At 48.9% G+C, this 20,709-nt stretch overlaps 1 protein-coding gene across 2 annotated transcripts in view; it reads right to left on the minus strand.

Annotated features, from left to right (window-relative positions):
* Positions 1 to 1,768: 1,768 nt before the first annotated feature.
* The window catches only part of HOMER2 (homer scaffold protein 2), a 100,129-nt gene continuing 81,188 nt past the window's right edge, over positions 1,769 to 20,709 (minus strand). Inside the window, exons 5-9 of one of the 2 annotated variants that reach the window (XM_047846807.1) lie at positions 16,960 to 17,066; positions 13,974 to 14,130; positions 12,551 to 12,661; positions 11,873 to 11,953; positions 1,769 to 10,728 (exon numbers count right to left, since the gene is read on the minus strand). In XM_047846807.1, coding sequence (XP_047702763.1) covers positions 10,540 to 10,728; positions 11,873 to 11,953; positions 12,551 to 12,661; positions 13,974 to 14,130; positions 16,960 to 17,066 — 645 coding nt within the window. In that variant the 3' untranslated portion in view covers positions 1,769 to 10,539. Of the gene's footprint in view, positions 10,729 to 11,872; positions 11,954 to 12,550; positions 12,662 to 13,973; positions 14,131 to 16,959; positions 17,100 to 20,709 lie in introns of both variants that reach the window. The other variant, XM_047846806.1, reaches the window with a different exon arrangement.

Here is a 20,709-nt window from a genome sequence, read left to right on the forward strand (position 1 = left end):
TGGACACCTGCCCATATGAGAAACCGGAGCACGAGGGAGCTCTGGGCCAAAGGAGACCAGCAGCAGGGCAGGGGTGAAGACGCTGGTTGGCCCGAGGGAGGAACCCAAGATCATGAGAGGGGCCGGGACGGAGGGGAGGATGGCGGTGCTGGAGGACGGTAGCTGATCTGTGCAGGGGCCACGGGGACACAGGCCAGGTGCACAGCAGCGGCTGACGGAATCAACCACGGACGCCCTGAAACGCTGGGGGACAGTCTCGAGGGAAGACGGTCCGGGCCAGATCTGTGGAGACCCCAACACTCCAGAGCGGGAGGAGGAGAGGAAGGAGGTAGAACAGTGAGAAGTTAAGACAGGATCGGGAGGGAAAACCTCAGAGTCATGGAGGAGTAAGTCAAGAGCAAGGCCAACCTGGCCAAACGCCCCGGAGAGAGAACACACAGGACCTGATGCGGCAGCAGGAGGCCCCTCCAGGAGGTGGCTCTGGTCACGGTCAGGGTCACAGGCTAACCCACAAGCTAACTGCCGGTGCCTGCAGACAGGCCGTCAAGCCAACAAGCAGGCGCCAGGAGCCACAGAGCCGCTTCCGCTCGGCAGCGCACTCCGTGCCAACATGTCTGGCCTGTCCTGCGGACCCTTCACGTTCAGCCACCCTCTACCCGAAACCCTGGCTGTCAAACAGGATGGCTGCAGACAGGGCCCAGGACAGCCTCGGGGAGACTTCTGCCACACAGGAACGTCTGTGTAATTCTTGAACTCCCGAGCACGCAAGCATGTCACGGAGGGGGCGGGGTGCGTGGCAGAGCAGGGCAGGGGCAGGAACACTAGCCCCCCACCAATACCTTGAAAGATACACAAGCCCCCCCCCCCAAACCTCTGAAGACTCAAACTGGAGAAAAGGGGGTCCCGGAATTGACCCAGATCAAATTGCATGGGCTCGACAGAATGGGGACTCAAAACAGAAATTCATTAACTTGAATGAAGGGAAAAGAGAGAAGGTCTTACTAATTTCGCTCCTGAGCTGTGGGTTGAGATCCACACCTCCTACGTTTGTTTGGGAAAAGCTGGTTCTCTGCTTGACACAGACTTTGCCATGTGAGTAATCTGTTCAAACTGCTCTGGAAAAATCTTTTCTGACAGAATGAGTCTCTGAGATTAGCGCGCGCCCCCACCCTCCGCCCCCCAAACGGCCAGGAACACAAGCGTCTCTACTCTCTGCTGCCCTCTGCTCCGAAGGCTAGCCCCGCAGAAGAAACGTGCCTCTTGGGTTGAGAACAGCTGTGCTATGGGCCCCATGGAGGCAAAATGTGACCCCCTGAAGGGAAGGTGTCTGCTAAGCATATCCAAGTATGCGTTTGCCCCAAACCGAGAATCGGAAACGTTGGCGTACTCAAAAGCTCTCATTCTGTTCCACCAAAAGCACATCGCCATCCTTGCTTTTGGCTCAGAAAGTGACCCCAGAGAACATAAACCTATCCTTGGGGAGATCAAGAGCTTCCAAAATACCTTCTTAAGACACAAAGGATTTTTGAAATCCTGAAAGATTTTTGTTGACTGAAAAACAGACACAAACATTTTACTGAACTATGTATTTCTACGTAAACAACTCCGTTACAACAAAATCAGGTAAAACTCACAAAGGTATAGAAGTCTTCAAAGGGAAAAATTTCCCCCTTAAATATAAAAAAGATCATTTGCCGAATAACATCATACTGAAATACATAAAGCAAAAACCATTAGAAACAGAAGAAAAATAGAAATTCAACAGTAGTGGGAGACTCATTTTCCTTAGTCTTTAATGAATCAAGTAAGTAAAAATTAATGGTCCATGATATTATAAGTAATAAGGTCAAATTAACACATACAGACTGAATTTTGTTCCCTTCAGAGAACATACCTTCTTTTCCATTTTCCTAGGAATATTAAAATTGACAATTTGCTGGGTCCCAAGAAGATATCAGTAAAACTCCAAAATGCAGAAATTGTACAGGCCTTCCCCTCTTTGACAGCAAAGCAGTTAAACTTGAAATTTGTAACAAATGTTAAAAACAACAACAGCAAATATAAAATTATCTGGAAATTAAAAAACATAATTTCAAATAACTCTCCGGTAAAAAATAAAGTCAAATCTGAAATTACAAATTATTTATACCTTAGAACACCCTGCCTAAAAATTTGAGGGATATGGATAAGGAAATATTCAGAAGAGAAGTCACAGCCTTACAACTGCTAGTACCTGTGTCCATTATTTAAACAAGAAAAAATTAAAATGGCATTCAATTTGAGAAGGTGAAAAAATAAAGGAAGTAACAAAAAATCATAAAATGGTGGAGTAAATTAGGATTTAAGTTCTTTGAAAAGACTGATGAAATAGAATAATCCTGGGAACATGCATACAAATAAAGGGAAAGAACAGACACCCAACGTCATGAATGAGAAAGAAGAATACAACAACTCCACACTGGCAAATAGGAAAATCTTAACAATCTTTATTTAGGAGTTAAATGGCCCAAAACTCACAGAATAGGAAGAAAGTTTGAAGAGACCAATGAGCCTGGAAAATACTGGAAAAAATGTCAAAGAATTATTTCCTAAAAAGGCACTAGACTTGGGACAGTTTTACACAGGTTATAAAAACTTCAAGGAGCAAAAAATCCTAAATATTATTTAAACTGTGTCCAGGGCATAAAAAAAAGAGAGCAAGAACTCTCCAAGTTCTTATTTGTTTGTTTTAAAGTAAGCTCTATGCCCAATGTGGGGCTCAAACTCACAACCCCGAGATCAAGTCACATGTCCTACCCACTGAGCCAGCCAGGCGCCATTTTGTTTGTTTTTAAAAGAAGTTAACATAAACCCAACACCAGTACCTGACAAAGGAGAAAAACAATTATACAACTATCCATCTTAACATATGACAAATTCCAAGATATGAGCAAACCAAGTTTGGGATATTTTTCTTATTTTAAAGCTCTTATTTGTATTATACAAGCAATACACAAGACTTGTAGAAAAATCAGAAAATACAGATAAGAACACAGAGCAAAAATCTACCATAAACTAACCCATCATAAATAACCACTGTTAACACTGAGTGGAGATCTACATTAAAAGAGTAATATACCATGACTAACCCAGGTTTTTCTAGAAATGCACAGAGGGCTCAACATCAGTAAGTCTATTAAAATGATTCATCTTAGGTCATGATAAAAACCATTTCATCATCTCGACAGATGTGCAGAAAAGAAATTTAATAAAATCCTAACATCCATCACTGATAAACCTTTCAGCAAACTAGAAAAAGAAGATATAACTTTATAATATATAAATTAAGAATATCTTACACTGAGTCAAATTTGTACATTTAAAAAAAATTGTTTTAAGTTTATTTTGAGAGATAGAGAGTGTGTGTGTGCACGAGCAGGGGAGGGGCAGAGAGGGGAGAGAGAGAGAATCCCAAGCAGGCTCCACACTGTCAGTGCAGAGCCCCATCCCGTGAAGAGTGAGATCATGACCTAAGCCGGAATCAAGAGTCAGATGCTTAACCTACTGAGCCACCCGCGTGCCCCCTCAAATTTGTACTTTTAGACAAACACTAGAAGTATTCTTCCTAAGTATATATATGTGTATATGTGTGTGTGTGTATGTATATCTTTATATATATATATACACACACACAAATACATATATGTACATATATGTGTGTGTGTGTGTGTGTGTGTGTATATATATATATGAATGTAAAATGCCAGCACAATTAAATATGTGTTACTTAATGTTCTTTCAAGAGTGCTGGTCAATATGATAAGGAAGTGAAATAAGATAAAAATATGGAGGTGAAATTATCATCACCACCCACAACTATTATCTACCTGAGAAAGGCAAAAGAATTAACAACCAGAAAAACATGAGAACAAAAGAAAACTCAGTGATTGGCTAGTTAAAAAATAAACCACCAACTGCCACGTTAAGTAAACCAATATACACACACGCTGCTCTCTGTGCACAGTTCCAAATGAGGTAGATTGATACGGATTGACACAGGAAGACGTCTGAGATCTACAGCCAAATAAAAAAGACTCAAGTAGTTCAAGAGTTGTAGCATGTGGTCAAAATGAGAAAAAAGAGAAAAAGACTTTTAGAAAAAAAATGAGGCACATGCTGTAAATACGGACTATCTTGGGGCAGAGGGATTTTCATTATGGGGGACTTTCAGTCTATGTTTTTTCCTGATGGGTACACTTTATACAACTCTCCTATAATACTTTAGATCAGAAAATCAATGGACCTAATTTTCATTTTTCTTAATGCTTTATATGAATAAGCAGTTGGAAAACATAATGAACAAGAGAGCTCATTTACAAGCACAAGCGCAGAAATTACCTACACTAGAAGAAATATACTGAGGAACATACGATTTCATAAATTTACTGAGGTCAGAGTTTAAATATTATAAAGATGTTAATTCTCGATGAAGAATTGTAGGAGTAACCTATAAATTTTCACATGATCCAGTTTCTGATTCTTCAAAACATTACAAACGATAGCAAATTTCTTTTAGAAATAGTAATATACAAAAGGGACTTTTTTTTTGAAAAGGTTTAATTAATGGAGGCATTTACTCTAAATATGGGATGATCAAACAGTGTCGTACCAGTGCCAGAACGTGAACAACGAAAGTTCAGAAGCACGCTGAACCATATGTGAGGACTGGGGACAGAGTAAAAATGGAATTTCATATCTGTAGAGAAAGGACAGATTTCCCAGTTTAAGTAAAAAAATTTCAGATGGGTCAAAGATTTAACCTTTTTTTTTTTTCATTTTATTTTTATTCCTTATTGATTGGCCTAGTTTACTTATTTTTACTTTTTAAAAATTCTAGTATAGTTAACATGGAATGTTAATGAGAAAAGTGGCCAGAAGGGATGAGTAGGTAAAGTACAAAAGTATATTGTCCAGTGAATATTTTTGCTAGGGAGGGTCACACTCTAATGAAAAAATGCATATCAAAACTAGCCACCAGCCCCCACGGTAACACCAGTGTTGAAGGGGGAGCAGGACATTCTCACACGTTGCTGGTAAGAGTCTGATTTGGTATCGTCTTTCTGGAAGGCAATTTGAGGCAATACATATTAAAAGTCCTAAAAATATGCGTACCGTGTTTTGTTAGCATAGGACGTGTTATGCCGCAGTAACAAATCAACCTTCAAACCCCAGGGGCACACACAACACCTAAGGTTTACCGTCTACCCACACCCCACGTCCATGCAGGTGGGTGGGTGTTTTGAGGGGAGCGGGGGCTCTTCCACAGTCACTCAAGGAGCCAGGCAGACAGAGGCCCCATCGCCGGACATCACCCCGTGCTGAGGCGAGGGGACAGAGGCTAAAGCATCCCACAGTCTCAGCCTGGGGGTCTCGCACGTCACTTCTGCTCACAATTCACTGGCCAGAATGTCATGGAACCCCGCGTGACTTTAAGGGGGCTGGAAAGTAGTCTCCCACACGCCCAGGAAGGACAGGAGGAGGCACAGGGCAGTACTGGGTGGACTGCCCACCACGCTGTTGAGCTGGCAAGCCCAACTGTAGAAAATCATCCTAAATATTCTGAAAAGTTTACAAAGATGTTAGAATGAAGGATTTCATCAACTGTGACAGTAAAAATTCAGAAACCTAAGTAACCTAAGGGACAACCTCTATAGATATTAAAAATGATGGAACTATATCTTTAGTGATATAGAAATCGAGTCACAATACGGTGCCACAAGGGAAAAAAGCAAGTGCTAAGACAGTACGTATAACATAACTGTATTTCACGAAAAAAGTAATAAAACATATAAACGCACAGAAAAAAGTCTGAAAAGATATACATCAAAATGTTAACAGTGGTTATAATCAGATGGTCTGATAGGTGACTTTTTCTCTTTTCACTCATCTGTAGTTTCCTTTTTTTAAAAAAAATGTATACATTATTCATGTACCAAAAATGCACTTAAAAAGGAAAAAAATCCAAACAAACCCTAGTACTCCTGGGAGAGCCCACTTGACCACTTCATACTAATGATTAAATTCTTACATTCGATGTAAGAAATGCCTAATGGCCTGCTACATCACGAGACATCGCTATGACTATTTCAAGTCAGGACCTGATACCGAAAGCGGGACAACGGCCTAACAACGGTGACACATGCCCCGCAGCTGTGTATCATCAGACCTGTCAACCACCTGCCAAAATGTACCAGTCTGACCTCCACTGTGGTTTCTCTAGGCTCCGGCCAGGGGGCACCAGGGGTCTGTGTGACTGGGGGGGGAACCCCTCTTCACAAGGCTCTGCATCATCAGAGAGCGCAGGGCACTGTACAACCCCACTCGAAATGAAAGACCCAGAAACTCATCTTCTCATAGATTCCAGAACACGGAGTATCACCACCAGGAGTATTAAAGGCTATTCTTTCTTAGGTGTACGTATTTTTCATTTGAAACCTTGTTCTTTGTATTTTCTCCCATCTCGTTCCCCAACACACACACACACACACACACACACACACACACACACACACACACTCCTAAGTTCACTAGAATGTTCCATCCAGCTGCCAAATTATCACCAAAGTCCCCCTCTTGCCTGGCTGGCATTTAAAGAGTAACAATCCTTGAGGCAGGTGTATGGAAAAGACACTTAAAGAACATACATTTCTGTACAGGATTCCCTCTCCATGATGCCACCCCACCACCCCCGGAATAGATAATGTTTTCTTTTGGAGGAAACCACGTACCCAGAATTAGGTTCCTCTTAAACCATGCATATCATTTAAAAATATGTACGGACATTGATTTACAAGCTTCTAGTTTAAATGGTCAGCACTTCAAAATCCAATGGTATTTCAAAGAAAGAATCGTAACTTTTAGAAGGACCGATGGCACAACAACCCACTTTCAGGGATCAGCAAAGAGCGGGGCTGGCTCCGTCTCACAGGGCAGCGTCTTTCGAAGGCCTATGCTAAGTCTGCCTTCCAAGGGTGCACCTGGCCACACATGAGGTCCCCGGTACGGTCCCTGCCGTGCCCCGCGGCTGGCTCTCGTCCCGCATTGCCCCTGACTTCTACAGAAAAGCAGTCCTTTAAAACGGGCAGATGGCGACGCTTCTGGGAGCACGCGACTTACACTCCATCCTCCCTGAGTCCGCGTTTCCCATGGGGGACCTCCCAGCCAGAGCGCTACCTCTTGCTCTAACATCTCAGGGCTTCTCGCTTGCTGTGCACCCACTGCTCTGTCTCCACTAGAGCCATCAACAAAGAACTCGACGTGTTCGTGTTTCCTAGATCCGGCCTCTCAAAGCACGGACATCACTGTAACCAGGAGTGTCTCGGAATAACTCTGGCTTTGCCAAATGGACCTTACTGTCTATAATGAACGCAAATGTAATTCTAGTTCGCTCATTTATAAATCATCGCTTGCTGTGGACTCACGTTAAAATAATATGACCACAGTGTGGTCTCCTCAGGACACAAGAGAATTTGTTTTCTTAGCGCCAAAAGGTCACCAAGGGAGAAGAGTGGCAAGACTCCCGGAAAGAGGCGGGACCGAGGTCTGGCAGAGTTGGATGCAGCGCCCCCTGGGGCTGATCGCTAGCTGGGTGACAGGCGTGTCACTGTCTGCAAAGTGGGGAATGACCCTGAGAGACCCTCTCACCCACTTGAAGTCTAATGTGACAGCGTGCTGGACGGCGTGGGACTGACGCGCCACACACATTCCAGGTCTCACGTGGATGCTGGCTCGCTCTCCCTTCACGGCATGACCATACTTTCCAACCTGTCACTAGGAAGACCTCTCCTCCCCTTGCCAACTGGGTCTCTACTCAGAAGGAAAATTATTTTTCAGGCCCATTACGATGACAGGGCTCCGTGCTGCACGTCCCCCGCTTTGGACCCCAGCTTTAACAGACGCAGACAAAAGCCAATCGGGTTTGGGCAGCCAGCCCTGGACGTGCTGGAATCAGGAGGCCTGATCTGGAAACGAAGGGCAGGCTGGCGATACGTGTCCCAGCAGCACGGCGGGGCCACGTGCTCATGGGGCCCGGGGGGGGGGGGGGGGGGGAGGCGGGTGAGCTGAGCTGCCCACGCTGGCTTTCCATGATGCCAAGCACAGGACATCAGTGGAGCTGACACCCTCATAAGTGAGGACGTGTTACACCGGCTCAGGCAGAGACTGGGACGAACTGAGCAGGTCATTTTCATTATACGGAGCCCACACGCACAGTGCCAGGGGTGAGTGACCAGGCAGTGTCTTCATGGACCCTCCAGGTTGTCCCCAGGACTTTTTTTTTTTTTTTAAATAAAGTCGGTGAAGAAGCACTGAGATCTTCCGAGAAAAGCAGAAGGAGGGGCAAGGCTAGTGCTTCTGTACGGCTGTTGTATTTTCCCTGCTAAACCTAGCGCCCTCTGAGGAGCCCGTCCAGCTCTTAGCTCCTGGGCTGCAACGCATGAGACCACTTGCGGGTCCTCACCTCCCACCTTCAGGGTCCTCACCCAACTCCCCAGGGATGACTGGGCAGGGATCGTGGGGCCTGACCACGGAGGGACGCAGCGGTCGTGGTGCAACTTCTGCCAACGTCTCCTACCAACAGCAAGATGCAATGCACAGGGGCTTCGGAAACTCTACCTCCCTGTGAACAGGTCACCCGAGCACACTCCCGTCAGTCAAGAGGGTCCCTTCCAGACCAGTAAGTGACCTAACACGCAGGAGTGCTGGGCATCGGAAGGCTCCAGGCTGAGGTCTCGGAATCCCGGCTGCTCCCAGGCAGCCCCAGGTCCAGTCTGCAGCCAGGTGGTCTGACCTGGCCTGAGAAGAACCCCCTTTCAGCCACTGCTGGGCCAAACCACGGCCAGCCTGGCTTTCTGGTCTCCTGACCAGTAGGGAGCTGCTACCCACTTTCCTGTGCCATCCGGAGCTCTGGGGAGGGCAGGACGGCAGCACCCTACCTCCTGTCACCGAGAGGGCTGCCCACACTTGCCACTGCCCGTGCGCCACGAGCCCGGGCATGCTCAGGCAAAGCTGCCCCACTCGGCCTGCAGGCCCCCATCCCCCACTGCCCCGAGGTGCCTCGGTGCTCCAGACGACCGGCCTTCCCTCCTCCCAAATAAGACCTCTCTGCTCAGAGACAGTCTCGGTGGCAGGACTCACCATAGGGTGTGCGCGTGTGCGTGCGTGTGTGTGTCCCACTGCCTCCTCGGGCTGTTTTGTTGTTTATCCAGATTCACCAGGGGGTAGTTCTAGAAACTCTTTCTAGAAGGGGATGCTCTCTTGGTGGTTCTCAAAGCAGGCAGAGGGAGGCAAGGAGGCAGTAAGGCCTCCAACATCCCGAAAGGCATTTCGAAATGCCTGTAGCCAAGGCACGTGCAGGGCACCCAGATGTCCCTGGCCCCGCCGAGAAACTCTGTAAGAGAGAAGAGCTGAATGTCTCTGGTCCCTCCCTTAGCAGGAAGAGAGGCAGGCAGGGCTCCCCTGTTGCTAAGGTCACGGCTCAGCCAGGCTGAGCAGACTCTCCCTCGTGGGCTTGGGCGAGCTCTTTCCCCACACAGGGTCCTGGCCTACATCCCAAGCCTGGAGAAGAAGGGTCGTCCCAGTTCAAAAGGGCCCAGGGACACAGCACCATGAATGGACCACTGGGGGGCCTCAGACCAGCTCCTGCTGCTTCCGTGGCCACCTGCCCTGCCCCAGGGCCACCCGAGCCCATCCAGAAGCTTGACCACACACAGTGAGTCAAATTCCTATCTGATACTCGCCCAGATCAGCAAAAGGAAGGATTGTTCAACAGGATTCAATGGACCCTGCTGGCAGGAGGCTGGGAAGGGGGGGGGGGGTGTCGATTAAAACACTAAGTTCTGTTTATCTGTTTAGTTAAACAAATATTTATTAAGCACCTTTGTGCCAGGCACTGTGCTAGGCGCCCTCACTGCACGCTGTCCCCACAGCACAGTCATCTGCTCAGAAGTTAAAACCCAGGAAAGGAACACTGTCGCAACCCTACGAACTGGGGGTGGGTGGAAGGGGGCAGAGTGGGTGCAGGCAGTGCCTGTGAGCCCACCCCAGACTTGTTTGCTCTCTCCGGACAAGTCTCTACTAAGCGGCTGCTTTAAAGCATCTTGATTCTTACCGAGAGGGAAGGCAATACCCCCATGCCCCGCGCACGGGTGCCTGGTGGACGTTCAAATGCTCTGAACGTTCTTCCAAAAAAAGGAGGTGGAAAGCGTGTTCCTATTTGTAATAGAAAATCCTTTGCTCAGTTGGTATGGTCGCAACAGCCCTTAAGAAAGATACAAACATCCCTGCCCTGACTACGTAAACGTTTAAGGGAGACCTAGCGCGGGATTCCTGAGTCAGAACCTTCCAGATGTCCGCAGCCTCGCGAGGTCAGGGAGGCGAGAGGAGGCGTGTGTTCCGGAGGGGAGAGTGGACGGCACCACGGGTGTGGAGGCGCAACAAACCACACCTGCACTAACAGAGCGACTCACACGAGAGGACGCCCCAGCCCTCGGCCCACGGCCCCTAGCTGTCGGCCCCCAGCTTGGAGAGGCCGCGGCGGAAGTCGTGCAGGCCGTCGATCTTCGCGTCCAGCACCTCCAGGAAGCTCTTGAGCTCCACCTTCAGGTGGCGCTGGCGGTACTTACTCTCCTCAATGTCCGTCTTGAGGGACCGCACCTTGCCCTCCAGGTTCTGATTGTCTCTCTCTGCCGCCTGAAGGAAGACACACCGGGGGACCGGTCACCGAGACCCCCTCCCTCTGGGGGGCCCGCATCCCTAGCTAAGTCCCCCAACACCCACGCCTGTGCCTGCTGACGTCAGCACAGAACTCGGGGCTCTCCGGTGCACCCCCTTTCCTGATGGTTCCCTGGCAGAGTGCGTGACCAACACCTGAGCTGATAAAGGGCGGCTCCACACAGGACGCAGAGCTTGGGTCCTGCCTGGGGGAGCCTGAGGCAAGAGGGCCTTCTCACAGAGTGCCCAGGGGAGGAAGCCCGCAGGCCTAGCACACGGGGTTTTCCGCTCCAGTCCCAGAACGGTCAGCAGAGACCACATGCTAGTTCCATTCTGAGACAGAGAAGCAGGTCCAACGGGACAGTGACTTGTCTCCCCGGCTCTACGGAGAGGCTCCCGGGCCAGCCTCTGGCGTTCATGAGGAAGGTCGGAGCCGTGCCAGACTCAGGCACAGCGGTCTGGGCACCGGCATCAGGTGGTGTGACCAAGGGGGCAGTCGAGCTCCTAAGGGTCTGGTGGCTGCGAGTCCTTAAACAAGGTGTAAGCCTGTGCTCTTCACATCCAGTAAGAGCTTCATCTTATGGACGTGATCAGGAGTGTTCTGCTCACGTGTACAGGAACCACCGACTAATATGGGGGTCGTTCCTGAAGTGGGGGGACCCTTGGAGGTGAAAGGGGATGTGGAAACCCCTCTCTGTGGATCGGGAACCTGAGGCCAGTGCGGTGGGGGGGGGAGGGGGAAATGGGTGCCCAAGGTTAAGTCCAAGGTCACGGGCAAGGTGGGCTCGCACCGGGGTCTTACACTCTCCGCCCTCCCTTCTGCCGGGCTCCTCACCGCCCAAAGACTCTGCAGAGACTTCTGTGGGCGGGAATCAGTCACCGCACGATGATTATTCACAAGACACCTTTGCAGAAGTGGAAAAACCAGAAGGCAAACACTGCTGAGTCTGCACCCTGGGGAGGGGTCACAGATGGCATCTGGCAGGCGGTTACCAACGGCTTTTCAGGACTAGAAAGTCACTGTTCTTTACCGCGGGAGGTGTGAAAAGGGGGAGCCCGGAGAAACGGGTAGCCCCCACGAACGCCTTCCAGTCGGAGCCAAGGCAGATGCGCCCCTCCTTACCTCTAACTTCTCAGAGACATATTCGCACTCCGACATGAGCTGAGGTATGATTTCACTTTGTTTGCGGAGGTCATTCAACTCCTACGGGGGACAGAGGTTTGAAAAAAAATCGTGAAAGCAAGTCAGATTAAAAAAAAAAAAAAAAAAAGCCCTCGTGAACGTCCACGACCCGTGTGCAGCCGACAGAGGCAGCTGTGCTGAGTCCGTACCGTCTGCGTAACGACAACGGGGATGAAGTTAACACGTAACGCGCGGCCGGGTGTGTTAGGTGTTGTTATCGCGTGAAGTCTGCACACCACCACAGAAAAGACAGGTGCTCTTACGATCCCCGACTTGCAGATGGGGAAACTGAGGCTGGGAGGTTTGGTACCTCAGCTGTCCTGCCAACCCCCCCACCCCCGCCCCAGGGCGAAAACAACTGCCTGATCGCAGATCACCTGTCACAGTTTCCGAGTGTTTCGTAAGCGTCCAGCTCCCCCGCAGGTCGGAGCCGTGGCCTGGAGACACAGCTGGTGTGGGGGCTGCGCAGGGCAGGGTCGGCCCCGTGCTCTGAGCGTTTGTGCCTCGATGCAGCTCTGGGCGGTCCCCCGCGGATGCCCAGGCAGCTGCCAGGCAAGTCACGTGCTCCCCAGACGCCGGCCGTGTCCCAGGCATGGACGGCCCCTCCAGCCCACTCACCGTCTCCTTCTCCCGCACTTCGGACTCCAGCTCCTCGATCCTCTGCTTCAGCTGCGTGTTCCTCTCCTTCTCTCTGTTTATCTCGCTGCACTGCTCCTCCAGCTCGTCAATCTTTCACAAAGCAGGGATGCCACGTTACTTCGGTGGTGAAACAGAAGGTCACCACGGCTGTTTATGCTGTCTTTCCAAACAGAACCACAAACTAACCCCCTTTCGCATCTTTCCTCGCGTCTACGAACCAACTCCGGGCGGCTGCCCTCCTTCACCCCCGGCAGAGCCCAGTCCCGTCACCAAACCTGGCTTCAGGACGAGCCGGGCTTCCGGTTCTCTCTCTCAGCCACGGGATAGGAACTTCAGGTTTGCTTTAAAGGATTCCTCACAAGTATAGGGGCCGGATGTCCCATGAATCTATCTACTTCTCCCCATAATGATCGGTACATCGTTTAATCAGGTCCTGGATCATTCTGTTTCATCTCAAAGGCTTAAGCCAGCAGGGAAGAGAACCAATCAGCCGTGTGGGACAATGGCCACCAAATGGGACACAGGGACATTTCCAACATTTTAAATCAGGGTGACCTTTCCTTACCGGTGCACGGCAGGAAGGGCCTGGCCCGCGAGCCTCCTCCTGGAGACAGGCGACGTGCAGACTGAACTGGCGAGTCCCCAGAGTTCATTCTTCTCCCCTTCCTAGCCCTGACCCCCTCAGAAGGGACTCAAAGGCCTCACCACCTTGGCACTGCTGTGTGTCTGATGCTGAGTGCTTCCCAGCGGCCAGAGCGCACGTGCGCAGTAGGAACGCAACCCGCTGGTGACACAGAACCCCACACCGACGGGGTCCCGCAAACAAGCAGCAGGCCTCGAGGCAAAGGGCACTGGGCGCTCACCACGAGGACACTCTCAGAGGTGGCTGGCACACCAGCTCTCGGGGTCTGAACCCCCAGCCACAGGAGCTGCTGGGGACCCCCACTGACTTCTACCTTGCACCCTGGAGGTTCCCAATGCTTCTCGTTGAGGGGAGCGGACTCCTCCCGGGTTTGGGTCTGACACTCAGACGCAAACAGAAACCAACTCCCTGCTTGGAAAGAGCAGCAAAGGGCCACCGATCCCTCTGGCAGGCCACTCGGCCAGGCCTCGGGAGGGAACGCGGAGTCAGCACTTGGCCTGGCGCCCTGGCCGGCAGCACTTACGGCGCCGAAGTGAAAAAGACAACACGAGGCAGGGCTCCGCGCCATCCGTACCAAAGGAAGGTGGGGGGACAGGGGGGCGGCTCTGCGGGTCCATCCAGGCCGGGCGGGCAGGGGGCCAACGGGGGAGCGACAGCCAAGTGAACGCCAGCCTCCGCGCGATCCCCCCCACCCCTCCCCCGCCCGGTCCTGAACGTCACAAAGCAGCCCCCGACCACGGCCGCTGTCCCGGCGCCCACCTTGTTCCGGAGCCGATCGTTCTCCTCACGGCACAGGGAGAACTGGCGCTTCCACTGCTCCACGCTGGCGGCCGACTCCTGAAGCGCTGCCGTCAGCCGGGCGTTACTCTCCCGCAGGGTCTGCAGCTCCACCTCCCACTTCTTCACGTTGGCGGCGCTGCGGGGGCGCGCGGGAGGTGACCGGGTGGCCGTGTGCCCTCCGCCCCGCTCCACCCCACCTGCCACCCCGGCAGTGCGGGCAAGACCCCCTCGCTCCCTCCTGAGCCCTGGCCCCAGAGCCCTGCGTCGTGTCCTGTCCCGTCCCTTCCTGAAGGAGTGTCATGACAGCCAGGCCCTTTCCAGCAATCCCGGACACCTGAGGACACCAGGTATGACAGACACTGGCTCCGGGCCACAGTAGGCCCCTGTGTCCCCTCCAAGCCCCAAGAGGACTCCAGAGCCAGAGACCAGAGGGCAGAGGACACAGTGACCGTGTGAGAGAGGGGGCCCAGGCTGACCTGACATCAGGGGCAGAGGACGACCACAGGTCTGCGGGACACCTCCATGTGACCAAAACAACCTCGTGTTTGCCCTTCATCCTCTGTGCTCCCTGAAGGAGCTTCAAAAAACAAACTTGGCGGGAGGGTGGTGCCTGCGTGGCTCAGTTAGTTGAGCATCTGACTTTGGCTCGGGTCATGATGTCGTGGTTCAACGAGTTCGGGCTCCCCATCGGGCTCTGTGCTGACAACTCGGAGCCTGGAGCCTGCTCCGGATTCTGTCTCCCTCTCTCTTTGCTGCTCCCCCACTTGAGCTCTGTCTCTCCCTCTCAAAAATAAACATTTAAAAAAAAAAAAAAAAAAAACCAGAAGCAAACTGGAATCAGGTTCCCCTCAGGTACTGTTGGCTTTCATGTTCCTCTGTCTCCTGGCTTTGGAGCCCAGCGTGGGGTGTCGTGGGTGCCCCGAGGGCTGAGCCGCACAGGACACACAGGGCAAGCCCGGGATTCTTATCAATCCTGCCTGGGTGAACAACCAGACTTCTGTCTCTAAATGCTTTTTGACAGGGGGAAGGGGGGGGGGGGAGATTTTTTTTTTTTTTTTTTCAGTAAGTAAATAGGACTATATCTCAATAATCTGTGTCACCTTTCATCCTAGTCTCAAGGATCTAGGAACTTCACTGGAAAAGATAAGCTTTCAAACACCATAGCAAAAAAAAAAAAAAAAAAAAAAAGGTAAAATATAATCTGATTAATTTCAGAGGTAATGATCGAGAGTGTAAGCTGATTTAGAGAAATGGTTTCAGGCTCTCTTCCTATAATTCACTTGTTCATTAAGTGGGGATTTAAAAACATTTATTTTTAGGGGTAAAACGTTTTCATCCAGGCAGTGCTGTGTTAAAACCAAGAAAGAGTGAAAAGCAGGTGGTATGATGGAAAAATTTACCAGCCGTGGGACCTCAGGCATGGACTCACTTTTTACCACCTGGGACTAAGTTTCCTCATCTGTAAAATGGAGTTCATATGACCCAGCTTTTTAATGGGGGCAAGTCTGAGGAGAGCACCTTCTCAGCCACAGGAAGGTTGGGGGAAGCTGGCCAACCCCCCCGCCGGGGGAACGGGATGATTCCCAAGGATAGCAGCAGCTCTGAATATGCTCACAGGGTCAGATCAGCCCAGCCTTCCGGAAAAGGGCCATCTCAAGATACAAAAACATACACATAGCCTGTGTAGTCATTACAAATTAAAGTCATGTTGATATTATTATGGGGATTGTGTTAAATAATTTATACATCAGTTTAGGGGAAATTGATTCTTTCTTTCTATCTATCTATCTATCTATCTATCTATCTATCTATCTATCTATCATTTTTGAGAGAGACAGAGACAGAATGCAAGTGAGTTAGGGGCATAGAAAGAGGAAGACACGGAATCTGAAGCAGGCTCCAGGCTCTGAGCTGTCAGCACAGAGCCGGGATGTGGGGCTCGAACTCATGAGCTGTGAGATCATGACCTGAGCTGAAGTCGGATGTTCAACCGACTGAGCCACCCAGGCACCCTGGAAATTGATTCTTTTTAAAATATCAAGGCTTCCTACTACTTTCCAACAGAAAATATATTTTTTAATTATTCATTTATAGTCCTCAAAATCATTTTAAAGCTTTCTTTACAGAGATACTGTATTTTCTGAAGTTTTCTGTATTTTATGATTCTGGCTCATGTAATTTATGGTTCTAGCTCCTATTGTTAAAGGAAATCTCTTCTCCAAATACATATTTTCTATGTGATGCTTGTATATAGAGAAGCTATTGATTTTTGTCAGATGTTATATTATTTTTCATAGTTTTTCATAGTTTGTTAGATTTTCACAGGTTTTTCTTGAGTATTCAAGATGCAATCTTATATACAAGTAAATGATAAACTTGGGTCCTTAGAAAACAAAACAGGGAAATCTGGGTGGCTCAGTCGGTTGAGTGTCAGACTTCAGCTAAGGTCACGATCTCAAGGTTTGTGAGTTCTAGTCCCGCGCTGGGCTCTGTGCTGACAGCTTGGAGCCTGGAGCCTACTTTGGATTCTGTGTCTCCCTCTCTGTCTCCCCCACTCACGCCCTGTCTCTTTCTCTTAAAACTAAGTAAACATTAAAAAAATGTAAAAAAAAAAAAAAAAAACCACGAAAAAAACCACATACAAGCGCAGGCACACATCTCTGTCACACTCACACAAACCTCTTTCACGTTCTCTGTGCTCTCACCATAAGCAGACACACACACACACACACACACACACACACACACACACACAAACTTGCACACTCACACACATGAACTGACACCAGTCTGGTCAGCCAGACGGAGAATAGCCACAGAGCCAGCTGGCCTTCCTTTGGCCCGGAGACAAGACCAGACACTCTGAGCAGGACCCCGTCTCCTCAGGAAACCTTGCCCAGCAGGAAAGGCTGCAGGGAGGCACTGAGCCGGGAGAAAATAGCGTCTGGATTTCAAACACCCTTACCTCTGCGTCAAAGCAATCTTCAGCTTGTCGTTCTCAGACTTCAGGTGCGTGTCAGCAGGACCCACGTGAGAGGCCTTTTCATCGTCCGTCCCGTTGACGCTGGATGCCTGAGTAGAAGACGGGCTTTCACACCCAGATTCCTGGCCAAAGTGAATTCCCTTCACACATTACTGTTCACAGTAGCAGCAAATCGGGCATAACGAGAAAGCGTGTTAGTGAGCGGGGGAGAAGCAAGTCGTGGGACCGGGATGCGGCAAAGACTAGCACGTGGAAAGATATCAAGAACAAAGGAAGGGGCGCCTGAGCGGCTCAGTGGGTCGAGCTGAGCATCCGACTCTTGATTTCGGCTCAGGTCATGATCTTGTGGCTTTGGGAGTTCAAGCCCTGCGTCGGGCTCTGTGCTGACAGTGCAGAGCCTACTTGAGATTCTCTCCCTCTCTCTCTCCCTCTTTCTGTCTACCCCTCCCCCACTTGCACCCTTTCTCTCTTGAAATAAATAAACATTAAAAAAAAAAAAAAAAAGAACAAAGGAAAAGGCCCAGAGGAGTCTCCTCAAAAGCTCAGAAAGTCTGTGCACTTTACAGAGAAAAAGAGTCCACCCGGGGCCCTGACTCAGGATCACTTACTCAACTTTATACATAAATCTAACAAGCTTGGACACCGGGCCTCCCTTATTTAACACAGAAGCCACAGACGAAAACAGGGGGAGGGATTCACAACAAGGAACAAGAAAGAGGGAATGAGGAGAAAGTATTAGAAGCCGGAACTTAAAACCCCCTGGGGCCACAGAGAGACCAACACTCCTTAAACATGCAGGACTCGGATGTGGCTGTGGCCTCCACTGCTGTCAGATTATGAATATGAATATTCTGAGCTGCTTTGTGTAACAAGTCATACCAACCGTGGGTGACATCTCATCTGGTCTAGGATAAGACCTTATTTAGCCTCCAATAAGCATAAAGGCAAAGGCAGGGACCCGAAAGGGAATGATGTGTACTTCTGACTTTAAATTTCTGCTCTCTCTCTTAAAAAAAAAAAAAGTGCCATAAACAAAATTAAAATGCACACAAGAAATGTGGGAACATATCTGCTGCTGAACATTTGCATATATGAAAAACAAGATGTTAATACTTTTCTTGTGCTGGAAAACTCTCAGAGGCCTTGTCTTCTAGAGCCACGCACTGACATGTTTACAGATGAAATGATCTCTGGGATTTGCTTTAAAATTTAGGGGGAGAGGAGGGTCCGGGGTGGGGCGATGGATGAAACAACAGGTCATGAATTCTTAATCGCTAAAGCTGACCTATGCGTCACACGGAGGTTCATTTTACAATTCTGCCAAGCTGTGAACAGGTTCAAAAACGTCCACGTTAAAAAAATAAAATTCCTAGAAATCTACGCTAAAAGATTAACACTTTAATGTTTTTTAAAAAAGGAAAAAAAGGGGCGCCTGGATGGCTCAGTCGAGCGTCCAACTCTGGATTTCGGCTCACGTCATGATCTCACAGTTTGTGAGTTGGAGCCCCGCATTGGGCTCGTCGCTCTCAGCAGATCATACCTGCTTGGGACTCTCTCCCCCTTCCCCTCTGCCCCTCCCCTGCTCATGCTCTCTCTCTCTCTCTCTCAAAATAAATAAATAAACTTAAAAAAAAAAAAAGGAAAAAATACATAATTGACATTTACAGAAGAAGAAATGCATAGAATCAATAAACAAAAAATATTTAATCTCACTGGTAAAGAAATACAAAATGAGAAAAGGCCAAGAGAATATATTTTTCTTCTGTCAAGTCAACAAAGCTTTGCTGGTGAGAGCGTGGGAGGAAAACTCGCTCTCAGTCACTGCTGGGGGTAGTGAGACGCATCCATTTCTGTGGGCTAAGTCTGCAGTATTTATCAAAACCTTTTAAAATGTCCCTGCCTTTTAACCCAGTACTTCCAGCCCAAGAATTTATCTTGCAGAAATGATCAAACGCACAAAGATGTGCGAGGACGTTCATCACAGTGTCATTTGTATTCATGAAAAATCAGAAACCACGTAGATGCCCCAAAGTAGAGGTTAATGGAGTAAGGTGTGATACAGACAAACACTAGAATGTTGTCTAGCCATTAAGATAGTTTTGAAAAGGGATATTTGAAAACACAGGGGAATGATCACGAAACATAAAGTAAAAAAGGTTAAAAAGAACAATATAAATATATACTAGATATTTCACACATCTCTTTGTGTGGTGCGGACTCTATTCTTTAGAGAATGGCAATGTTTTGATTTTTACAATAAATATATATTGCTTTCACGGTCAGGATGAAACCCCTATTAAATGTTTAAAATCTTCAAATATTTGGAACACTGGGCCAAAGTGTTCATTCCCCAGGAGATTCAGGAAAGCAAGCAATTGTATGACTTCTAATAAAAATGAAAAGAAAAATGTACAGTGGTCTCTACATCTGGGGACACATCAAGAAGGATAAATAAAAACTAAACCTTAGAGATAAAAAAAAAAACCTGATAGGTAATTAATACATACACATAATATAGCATCTGATGGGTACACATGATTTAAGGTTTAAAATACCTTTTGTGTGTGTGTGGGGGGGGGAACAAAGATTAAAATAAAACACTTATATAAAAAAATTCTGATATTAAAGTTTAAAGGTATAGCTATAATATGTGGTGTCCAGAAAAAGATTGTATATTAGAAACTCTAGATTGTGGACCATTTTGGGGGTCCAATTTCATTTCAGGGGTCCAATTTCATAGGTGCTCAGTGGTTACTTATGGTTATCAGTATATGAAATTAACAGGATCACTCAGATTACATTAAAGATTATTCAGAAAGAGTCAGGAGAGTTCTTGCCCACCTGAAGTCTAATACGCATTCATTTCCATAAACTCACACGGGGCATCTTTCATACGATGAGCCGGGACCGGCGCTGGGAAATCCCGGTCCTGAGGGTCAGTCACCGTGGTGGCCAAACCCGGGGCCCTCCGCTCTGCAGCACAGACTCACTCAGCACGTGCCTGCCTCGGGTCAGTAACGGGGAGATTTCTCCTCTGTCTTCCTCGCTGGGCCCCTTCCCATAGCTGGGCAAACTTAACAAGGCTCTAGCTTTGCCCTCCTCTCCCCACGGCTTCTTGGAAAGGCCAAGCCTTCAGCTATTACTTCTTCGAGGCTGACAGTCAAGTCTAGAATGTCAGTCTTGACAGCTCAAGATGCCCAGTCCCCTGGTTCTCTTCCTACAGGCTGTCCTCAACGTCCCTCCCTTCCTCCTCACCCCTGCAGCTGCGCCCTCGCCAATCCACCGACCGTCTGTGGCTCCCTGACTTCCTCCCCATGTGAGTACAACCCTCACATCAATTCCAGAGAAACAGTCAGGGAACACCTCCAACGTCTACCACAACAACCCAACAATAAGTAGACAACAAATAATAAACTGCTAGTCAAGAATTCCAGGTCTTTTGCAGGATCACCAAGTCCAGCTCCAATTCCTCTCACAGGGCACCTTGCTCCCAGCCAGGCAGACTCCCGGCTGTGTTGGCTGTTGCATCGTGCTTGTTCCGAACCCCGAATCCTGCCCCTGACGTCTCCTTTCCGTCTCTGTGCACATAACCTTACCACGAGATCAAGGCTTCCACCCACCATTATGTACACCAAACTAGACCTCAGAAACTAGACATTTTTTAAATGTTTTTATTTATTGGGGGGGGGGAGGGGCAGAGAGAGAGGGAGACACAGAATCCGAAGCAGGCTC

The sequence above is a fragment of the Prionailurus viverrinus genome, unplaced genomic scaffold, assembly GCF_022837055.1.
Source record: "Prionailurus viverrinus isolate Anna unplaced genomic scaffold, UM_Priviv_1.0 scaffold_40, whole genome shotgun sequence".
Classification (NCBI taxonomy): Eukaryota; Metazoa; Chordata; class Mammalia; order Carnivora; family Felidae; genus Prionailurus; species Prionailurus viverrinus.